The sequence below is a fragment of the Crinia signifera genome, chromosome 19 (genome assembly GCF_055691185.1).
Source record: "Crinia signifera chromosome 19, ASM5569118v1, whole genome shotgun sequence".
In the NCBI taxonomy this organism is placed as follows: Eukaryota; Metazoa; Chordata; class Amphibia; order Anura; family Myobatrachidae; genus Crinia; species Crinia signifera.
Genome location: NC_139226.1, coordinates 38,823,258 through 38,834,524, shown reverse-complemented (window position 1 = coordinate 38,834,524; position 11,267 = coordinate 38,823,258). Strand labels below are relative to the sequence as shown.

General features: G+C 44.3%; 1 protein-coding gene across 3 annotated transcripts in view; it reads right to left on the bottom strand.

Annotated features, from left to right (window-relative positions):
• Positions 1-269: 269 nt before the first annotated feature.
• Positions 270-11,267, bottom strand: part of FUZ (fuzzy planar cell polarity protein) — a 129,226-nt gene continuing 118,228 nt past the window's right edge. For all 3 annotated transcript variants that reach the window (XM_083162389.1, XM_083162387.1, XM_083162388.1), the window contains one exon: positions 270-10,540. In XM_083162389.1, the coding sequence (XP_083018515.1) occupies positions 10,338-10,540 (203 nt within the window). In that variant the 3' untranslated portion in view covers positions 270-10,337. The remainder of the gene's footprint in view (positions 10,541-11,267) is intronic.

Below are 11,267 nucleotides of genomic sequence, written 5' to 3'. Positions count from 1 at the left end.
CCGGGACTCGGCAACCTTGAGAACGGCAGGAGGAGGCGGGGCCGCATTTAGCAGCAGCCAGCAGGGCACTGTGTGCGGCGTTGCCGCTGATCAGGGAATCACTCATATTTTGATTTTACACATTATGGGGTCCATGTTGATGAGGCTGGAGGAGGGTGGGAGGAGCAAAGTGCCGGTACAGCGTGCTATGGTGTGTGTGTGTGGGGGGGGGGGGGGGGGGGGGGAAGGGGGGTGTGTGTGTGTGTGCAGCCATGGGGTGGGGTTGGGGGGGTGGTTTGGCGGACATGGGGAGTAGTGGGCGAGGAGGGGGCGGGAGCTTGCTGTGCAGGACCTAGGCTGTGTAGAACATGGTAACGCAGGTTCTGCAGTGTGGATAACGGTGGATGGGCCTGTCAATCACCTGTGGAACCCTGAAGGGTTAATCAGCCATCTTGTTTCTATTGAGGGGTTAATCAGCCATCTTGTTTCTCTGTGTCTGTCCCTGCTGATTTCAAGGTGGTTATATCCTGGCTCTTTTCCAGTACTCGCTGTTATCATAAACTTTGTTTCTTTCCTTAGACACTGTACATTCTGTGCTTTCTCATAACTAATGAATACTACACAAAGGCGATGTATAAGCCACCCCACAAAGACACTGCTATTTCCCTACCTCTGCACCAAATATTAACCAATCATGTAATTGAACCAACGTCGTTTGTTGTGTATAAATATGTTGTTTTCGTCATCATTAAATCAGAGTTCAACCTTGTATCTGTGGTCATCGTTACTGGTCATATCATATGAGGTTACACTCTCACGGAGCTCTAAGGGGTCTTCACACTGAGGTCAAATAAGGTAATTAATATATGAGGAAATCGATACATCGGCGCATGATCGATTTCCCAACAGAGCTGGGGGCTCGGCCACCGGGATGCGAGGTTCATTCCTACACAGATGTCATAAAGATTTTACAGTCTGCCTGAATCTGTTGTGAGGTTACGGACATACTCGATCCTGAACCTGTGACACCATGCCTGGGGTATGTTGAATGTCTTATATAGAAGTTAGAGTCTTCTATCATAGAAGTTAAAGTCTTCTATTTTTGTGCACATAACCTGATCTGGGATCAGATGCCGTACTTGGAGTACGAAGGAGACCTGGGGTCTTTAGTCTATTTTTGTGCACATAACCTGATCTGGGATCAGATGCCGTACTTGGAGTACGAAGGAGACCTGGGGTCTTTAGTCTAAATAGTACCTCACTTTGAACGCCCATTCTTTATTGGCCAATTGTCTTTATTGTATTGTCTTAAAGTATAAGTTTTTCTTTCATTCAATATCCCTGTGTGATTGGTGAGTATACACACTCGTGATATCTGTATTTCCTTGTAAACCGTGCGGCTGGTAAGTTCACGCACAATAACTTCACCATTTGTCTAATCTGACTACTGTATGCCAATAGACTTGCGGACTTTATGCTCTCCTTCTCGGAGTAACGCAATGTGAGGCTTCACATACAGTTCTCAGCAACAAAACCACTGGACTCTATCCACTGTCACGTAGACAGTCTGTGGTTTCCACTAACAAAATCATTATACATTTAAAAATTTTTATGAGATGTCTAAAGTGAATACATAATTCTAAAAGTGAACAGACAAAGACTAACTCTCGCAGATTGCCGCTATAGGTGTACCTGCCTTTCTGTGACAGCGCCCCTAGTCTGTAAACTTTGAATTTTTCACGCTCTCATATTATAGTCATATATGTCACATCCTAGAACACCACAAATAGGAACTTGTTTAGATTGCCAGTGTAGTATAGTACTCTGGTACCATAACCCTGAAAGAGACGATAGTATCTGCCAATAGTGAACTTATAAGGTTCAAATCTACACTCACGTCCCTGTCTAACGGTACTGTTGTAGAGGCGGTCCTTGTATTAGGCTGCCATCTGCGCACAGACGTTATTCAAAAATACATTGATACACAATCATACCCCGACATGGGTGGAAATAATAGTAAGAATAAAACAGTCTATCCACCCCCATTACCTAGTGAAATATGTAAGGAGTATGTTGCCCACAAATTATTACCTTGTTAATCCATGAGGTGGACAATATAATAGATGGGACTAGAATCAAGTCCCCAGTATTAATACCCCGATCCCTGCAATATAGTAAACAGCTGCAGACTATCCCCTTAACAAAGCACAGGAGATAACTGACATGTGGAATGAAATCATCGTACACCAGTTCAGCTTTGAAAGATCTATTTTCTGTTGAGCTCCCAGGGTGTACGGCGGATTCCTGCTAGGCTTCTGTGTCTTTGCTGGAAGAGGGGGGTTTGAGGGGGAAGCTGCAGTATTGGTCTCTCTCTCCCTAACACTGAACATCGCTGCCTATTGCAGTTTCATGTAAACAGAAACAGTGACAAATTTCTGGAAAAGATTCAAGAAGTGTTGAACCAAGGAAGCAGGTCTGCCGCTTCTGCATAATGATAATTTACTTGTTTCTACTTTCATTAATAATCTGCTGCCGGACCTCTGATACAGTAAAGGATTTTGAAAAACATTTGTGTGGAGGGGAAGCAGCAGGTTGTTTTGAAGTTAAAAGAAACACTGTCACACCATCACATACCCCGTTCACACGCTTCCAAAATCAAAACAATCCTAGGAGACAGAATAAACCATTCCGTCCTCCTAGAGACAGACTACCTCAGAGGGCTCCTGCGGGACCCCCACCCAACAGACAGACAAGCTGCTATAATTATGAAACGGATAGCCATTAGGCTAGAGACTGTACGTTCCCTTCAAACAAACCCCGACAGGTCAGTAACCCCATGCAGCCCAGTCAACCCAGACCAAGAGACAACCCCAGATTTCAGATTGACTGGCAGGGACTGACCTTAAAGGGCCATGACATAGGAAAACATGAATTTACTGTAATACCTGACTGCCCAATCAATTTGTTAGGCAGAGATCTTCTCTCTGTGCTAGAAATCATAATTAGTCCATCAGAAGCAGGAAAGGGAATTGATGTTTCATCACCACACTTGCTCATGACTGACAGTTCTGACCCAAACACAGAATTAGACACTGTAAATCCTCAGATATGGTCAACAGGACCTCAGATAATAAACTAATTAATTGTTCTGTAGATAGTACCAGATGTAAACTCACTCATCTCAGCAATCCCTGCAAACGCAACCCACTTTAGTGTCATAGACTTGAAAAATGCATTTTTTTAGCATTCCTATAGACACAGAGACCCAATTACTCTTTGCTTTTTCATTTGAAGGTAAACAATTAACCTGGTGTCGTTTACCCCAAGGCTATATTGACTCTCCAGTGGTCTATAGCATAGTCCTCCAAGCCACATTGGCTCCCTGGCACCCCCCCCATGGTTCTGTCCTGCTACAGTATGCAGATGATCTGCTTCTCTGTAGTACCACCGAGGAGGCCAGCCGGTTAGATGTTATCAGAATGTGGACACAAGGTGTCAAAAGCTAAACTGCAATGGTGTAAAACAAATGTCAATTACCTGGGTTTTGTACTCTCTGAGGGAGAAAGGAAAATCAGTCCACAACGCATACAGTCTGTATTGGGCCTGGTCACCCCAACTACCCAGAAGGATATGCTGTCTTTCTTGGGTATGGTAAATTACTGCAGACAGTGGATTTCTGATTGTTCCTATTATGATAATATCTTGAGACAATGCACACTCAAAGACAAACCCAAGGTTATAGAATGGTCTAATGTAATGTTTTCTGCATTTGCAAAGTTGAGAGAAATGTTAGTAAAGAGTCCCGCGCTTGGCCTCCCGGATTATCTGTTAACATTCCATTTGTTTGCAAGGGACACCTGTACAACCATGGCAGGCGTGCTCACCCAACTTCATGGAGGCAAAATGCGCCCTGTCGCATTCTTTTCAAAAGTAATGCCTGTCACTGTGCAAGGAATGCCGGCTTGTCTTCGAGCCCTGGCTGCCTGTGCAATGGTTGTTGAGATGTCTACCACACTGACACTAGGACACCCTACTGTGTTACATACCACACATAATGTCCTCTCCATCCTCAAAGGTCTACACACACAACACATGTCTGCCCAAAGACTTAGTGGTTATGAAGTACTCCTACTTAGTAACCCTTCTCTCACCATTAAGTATGCAACAAACTCTGAAGGTCCGGTCCCCGTACTCAATGCCCTTTTAGGATTAAGAGGCCCTGACGACGAGACACCTCCTCAACACGATTGTGCATTAACTATTGACTCAGAAACTTCACCCAGACATGACATGTCGACTGTGCCTATCCCCGATGCCGACATAATATTTGTTGACGGCTCCTGTAGCCGTCCCAATGACAACACGTACCAGGCAGGATATGCAGTGGTTAAACTTCCAAACACCACCCTTGAAGCAAAGACAGTCCCCTTACAGTCAGCACAAGCTGCAGAACTCATTGCACTCACTCGAGCTTGTCACATTTACAAAGACAAACCTGTCACAATTTACACAGACTCCAAATACGCTTACGGAGTTGTTCATGATCATGGTATGATCTGGCAACGCCGAGGCTTCACTGGCGCTGATGGGAAAGGCATATCACATGCGCAACTCATCACAGATCTCTTACACGCAATTACATTACCATCTCAAATTGCCATCCTTCATTGTAAAGCACACACTGGAGGAAAGGATGACATCAGCAAAGGCAACGCTCTCGCTGATACCGCTGCTAAACGTGCTGCCACTACAGCAACATATAACCTCACTCTTGCTGTCATCTCGCCTCCTTCGCTAGATGATACATACCTACTGACAGAATTACAGGCTGCTGCCTCTAATTCAGATCTATCAGATTGAACATATCCAATATTGCAGAAGAATCCACGGACTGGATTAATCTGCAAAGAGGGGAAACCATGTATACCCCAAACCAGTGCATCATTGTTCATAGTACATTACCACGGAGTAGGACACCATAGTATAGTAACAACTACTTTACTCCTCTCCAATGATTTCTACATTACTAATGCCAAAGAACTTGTAAAACAGTACATCAGTAGATGTATAGTGTGTCTTAGAAACAACCCAAACAACCCAAATAAAGCAAGACACCAACATTTAGAATACCCAACCACACCATTCACACATCTTCAAATAGATTTTACACATATCAATAATGCAGGAAGCTTATCCCACTAAATCAGAAGATGCAAAAAACAGTAGCCCGCATACTCACGCGAGAGATCATTCCGCGCTGAGGATGCCCGCTCCGAATCAATAGCGATAAAGGTTCAGCCTTCACAGCCAAAGTCACAGCAGAACTAGTCAAAGCACTGCAAATAGAATGGAAGTTTCACATTCCATATCACCCACAGAGAATGACTCCACAAAAGACTCTAGGTTACTCCCCCTTTGAAGTACTGATGGGCAGACCTTTCCCCACTCCCTGGGCAAAGAACCCTTTAGTTACCACAGAAGGAGACTTAGAAATAATAAGAGAAGAGTATGTCAGATCCCTAATACAGAAACTTAATGAAGTTGAACAAAATGTTATCTTTAAGAATCCTTCTCATCCACAGATACCCACTCACCCATTCAGGGTTGGAGACAAGGTCGTAGTGAAAGTGTTGCCGAGAAACAAGCACCCCGGAGACTTCACCTACGGACCAGAGACAGAAGTGGTCGCAGTCACCAGGACGGCTGTCCTCACCGACGAAGGACCAACGTGGATCCATTGCATCCAGAGTGAAGAAAATTCCACCTCCACCACACGTCAACACAGAGGTCGACACCGATCCCGAGACTGACACAGACGGGACGAGAGAGGTAATAACGGGGGCCAGTGGCTCTGACCTCCAACCTGGAGAAGACCTGCCGGCTGGAGGTGACGAGGAATCAGGGGTACAACATTCTGAAGCCAAGGACGACGCTACAGGATATGACTCCCCCCACCTTAGCCCTAGTGATTTTATTCGGGCTTGTTCTTTATAACTGTTTTGCTGAAGTTGATATTACTCAAAATGATGGACGCTTTACCTTCTGGTATAATTCTTCTAGCACGACTGTCGCTACTTTTATATTTTCTTATTGTGATATTGTATCTTGTTCAAACAATCAAGGCGGGAATCGAGGAGAACCACCGCTACCATGGCTGTGTAACATCCACCACACACCACACGCTGTAAGTCACGTATATATCTGTATCACTAGTACTTACTGGGGAGATTCTTGCAACTCATGGGGGGCTGTTGGGTGGAACACTAGAGCAGATACCACTGCCTTTGATATCAGCCAAGACTGGGGATATTACCCCGATGTTGGCATCCATAAATGGTCCAATGGTCGATCCTTACTAACCCGTATGTCCCTACGAAAAAAGGGCACTTGCAATAGCCAATTTATCATTAACCTAGAAAACCCAGCCCCCGGCGATGCCGGACTATATGTCATGGGTAAATATCAATCAGGAGAAAGCGGGGGCCCAAGGGGAAGATTCCATTTAAAAGACATGTATGATAACCCAGAATACACCGCCCTCAAAACCACTGTAAAACCTAAAACACCATCATCATTCTTTAAACCACATGTCACTACTTTTAATGATATGTTAGCCATTGATAATCCCACGTATGAAGATACCATGTCTATGGAAACAGGTTTCTCTGATGTAAACTATTGGTTAGAATGGATGAAGTATAATGCCCGCAAGGTTAATCAAACTGATTGCTATGTGTGTGGAAAGTCCAGACCCCATTTAGGTACTGTACCCATACACATACCACCTGAACAGGATAAATGCTTTTTTAGTTTATACACTGACACTGTGATAGAAGAAGCCAAATGTGAACAATGAAAAAAGGAATACCCCATTATGACTAAGAATACCAACCCTGGTAGTACTATAACTATTTACCCCGGTAATTACACTTGTTATTTCTCTAATAGTACTGATCAAAATGTTGTACAATTGAAATTATTTCCTGATGGGTATTGTGCTGAAAGAAGACATATCACCATACCCACCATGAAGAAATCTTTGGGAGATATCTATTTTATCTGTGGAGATATGAAATTGAGGACAAAACTAAATAGCCCTTGGAAAGGAGAATGTGCCCTGGCAAAGATTATTATGCCCATTCACATCCTCCCAGCCAACCTTCCTCAACCTCCTCCCACAGGTAACACAAACACACACTCTAGAGCTAAGAGAGATGCCCCCAAGGAAAGTTTCGATCCACATGTATATATCGATACTATTGGTGTCCCTCGGGGAGTTCCAGATGAATTTAAGGCTCGAGATGAAGTCGCTGCTGGCTTTGAGTCTCTAATTCCCCAAGTGACAATCAATAAGAACGTGGACTGGATAAATTATATATATTATAATCAGCAGCGTTTTGTTAATGATACTAGAGATGCTTTAAAAGGTATTGCTGAACAGTTAGAAGCCACCTCTCAAATGACTTTTCAGAATCGTATGGCTTTAGATATGATGCTTGCCGAGAAAGGAGGAACCTGCGTGTACATAGGTAAGGTTGATGGATGCTGTACTTATATCCCAGACAACACAGGCCCTAATGGGAAAACTACCCTAGCTATTAAACATCTAGAAGATTTATCCATCGAACTCAAGAAGAAGAACCCTGGAGTAGCTGGTTTGGATGGTTAAATGATTGGAAACACGCACTAACACAAATAGGCATATTTATCCTCATTGTAATTATTGTACTTATGATAGTAGGATATTGTGTTTTTCCCATATGCAAGAAGATTGGTTCCAAGTACCTGGATAATGTAACACCTGCTATGTACACTGATCTCGCCAAAAGCCTTCCCTCACCAGAAGATTATAGTGAATATGTTAAAATCCATCGTACCAAACAAGATGCCATCTACAAGAATCAAATTGTCTAAAAAGGACATTGATTCTAAGAGGGGATTGAAGGGTTAATCAGCCATCTTGTTTCTATTGAGGGGTTAATCAGCCATCTTGTTTCTCTGTGTCTGTCCCTGCTGATTTCAAGGTGGTTATATCCTGGCTCTTTTCCAGTACTCGCTGTTATCATAAACTTTGTTTCTTTCCTTAGACACTGTACATTCTGTGCTTTCTCATAACTAATGAATACTACACAAAGGCGATGTATAAGCCACCCCACAAAGACACTGCTATTTCCCTACCTCTGCACCAAATATTAACCAATCATGTAATTGAACCAACGTCGTTTGTTGTGTATAAATATGTTGTTTTCGTCATCATTAAATCAGAGTTCAACCTTGTATCTGTGGTCATCGTTACTGGTCATATCATATGAGGTTACACTCTCACGGAGCTCTAAGGGGTCTTCACACTGAGGTCAAATAAGGTAATTAATATATGAGGAAATCGATACATCGGCGCATGATCGATTTCCCAACAAACCCCGCCCACCATTACCTACACTGCTTTTGAGTGACGGATCTGGCTAAATATATAAGAGATATGCTATAATACCAATGTGCACATAAAAACAATGCTAAAAGTTTAGCTCTGGATAAAAAAAGATATTGGTAATAATATTCACTGTGAATTTACATAGAGACTGACAATCTTGCATATGTTGACACTGTGTCGACTGGGTTTAATGCCGGACCGTACTGGGGATATTTTAGTAGAATGCTGGTAGTAACAATGTCCTTTTTAGGAGCAATGGATCATAGCACAGTCAGCGCATACATCACCTGTGCTGCTGGATGGTAAGAGTCCTGTGCAGTGTTTACTTGGTGGAGTCTCCCGCCTGAGGAGAATGACAGTGCGGACCTGGATGTAGTGGCCGGTACGCGTGTCTCTCGCCCACGCTGCCGGAGATGTTAGGGCTCTGCAGTGCACCACCGTGACTTTCACTCACGGGTGTTTGTAGCGGCTCCTGCTGGCGTTCTCCACTCTGCACAATGGACAAGGGCTGGTGGATGCACCGTTCCACGCACGGCGATGAAGGCGGGGTGATGGAAATCAGATGGTAGTCGCCCAGTATTTTGCTGGCAGGCAAGTAGTTGGCTGGTAATCTGGATGGCTGGTTTCTAACCTTCTAGAAGGTACCGGCCACTACATCCAGGCGCTGACTCCTCCAAGCCATGGCGGGGGCTGCCACAGCATAGCTACGCCACTGGTATATGTATACTTTGTATGTTAATTAAATTGTTTTTTGATACATCAGTTTGAAGCAGTCTCCAGTCTTTTTCTACACATGTGATCCCCTCCATGGTGCATTGGAAATTGATACAATTTATTGTTTATACATTAGCGCCATCTTCCCATTTTCCTTCCGGGTAATCTACGTTTTGTTGTACAAGTTTGTGGTCCAGGCCATAGACTTGGTACATATTTTGCACTGACACTAGTGCAATTTTTGAAGATTGCTGCTTATTTTTCATAGAAAAACTTTTTTCCTTACAAGTGTCCATTCATTTTTAAGGGATATTAGCGCCCAAGTCCACCTCCGTTTTTACGGTGGTAATACTTCTGCCACGTAGTTTATGATAATGGTCTAGTGCAGGGTTGGGCAATGAGCGGCTCTCCAGCTGTTGATGAACTACAAGTCCCTTGCCTTAGTTTTGATATTTTGCCATGCTGAAACTAATGCATGGGATGTGTAGTTCGTCAGCTTGAGGGCTGCTTATTGCCCACCACTGGTCTAGTGTGTACGCACTATAAAGAGAAAATACAGCTGATAGGCATTTAAGTCATTACAATGAGCCTGATTCTGTTTGCCTCGGTAAACTACGTACTCATGGGGACGTCCATAAAGCGCTGGGTGTTCCAATGAGCAAGCCCCGTATCCGCCCCTGGCCCTCCCTCCCCGCAAAGAAAGGCTTGGTGAGTGTGTAACTCGCCGAAGCCGTTTGTTGCCTGGGTCTGCCCATTCGCAGTTACGCGCCTGCCTGTGCGCAGACCATCGGAACAGGGACGAATTCGCCTCATTCCGATCGCTCTTGAAACCCCCCCAATGTGTCCATGTTAATTTGTTGCTAAGAAATGTCCAATTTATTTTATTCGCCCAGTAATCTGTCCGTGTTACAGGAATCCCACCATTGTACCAGCTGATCTAGGAGAAAGAGAAAATAAGAGTGGAACATCTGATATATAAATGTAGGACTTGGATTCGCAGTAACTGACGTTTCCAATGGCTGCTTAAATAAATATTCAAAATAAAAGAATAAATGGTAACAGGTGTCTTTCAGCAATGGGGATGATGCAACCCGGTCTTCTCTAGGAATAAGAAGTGGCCCATACTATAGCTATTTCTATAGAAAGGTGAGAGCTTCATCATGGTTCCGCTTAGCACAAGGATATAGATCCTGTGGAGCGACCATTACGTGTCTCAGAACGGAAAGTCCTTAGCAAACACCTGCATGGTCTTATTAGCAATAGCTTGCATGCTAAACGTAGGCACGTCTTGCTTGAATAGCAGGAACAGCAGGTGCAGCTCGGTCTTCATTGCGTAGCACTTGTGCGTGGTGGACACGGTGTAGCACTGGTGAGCACTGTGGTTGAAGCCCATCGGGAACGACTCCTCGTACTGAACTGAAAACCAGAAATACAAGGGATTACATGTAAAGAGACAACGCAGACAATACTTTCAATACAGTATATACATGCTGTCTCCTAAAACTTATACACACTTCCCGATGTCCCCTGCTGCCAATATTGGTGGTGTCAGGGACCCCGCAGTGGGATAGGCAAGGCATAAACAGTTGCTGATGCATGCTCCGAGGTGAGCGACGGCAGGGGGATATCGACGCCCCTGCAGGGGGATAGCATGGCTGTCGTTTACGGTGACCTCCCTCATCCAGACATGCTTGGAAGAGGGAGGGGGTCGTCAAGTACGCATCGTTAACGACAGGTAGGGTACACACTAGGTGATACTGTCCACAATATCGCTTAGGAAGTCCTTTCTGAGTGATATTGTGACCAATATGGTCTAGTGTGTATGGGCCTTTACTCTCAGCCGATGGCTGCCATGATTGGATGGTTTGGATCAATGGGTCAACCAGAAATAGGTTGATGGTCAATAGGTCCATCCCATGTGGTGTACAGACAGTAGGCCGACAGGGTCAACAGGTCACATGAAAAAGGAAGGCACCGCAAATGGTCTACACAAGTTTCATTTGATGTCATATTGTATGTTTAACTAGATGTAAGCCAAATTAGTGTGAACGTGGACCCTATCAGGTACGCTTTGCTCACCACGCTTCGGGCAATTCCCAATCGTACTCCACATGGAGAGTAAATTAGGAAAACAACCACCTTG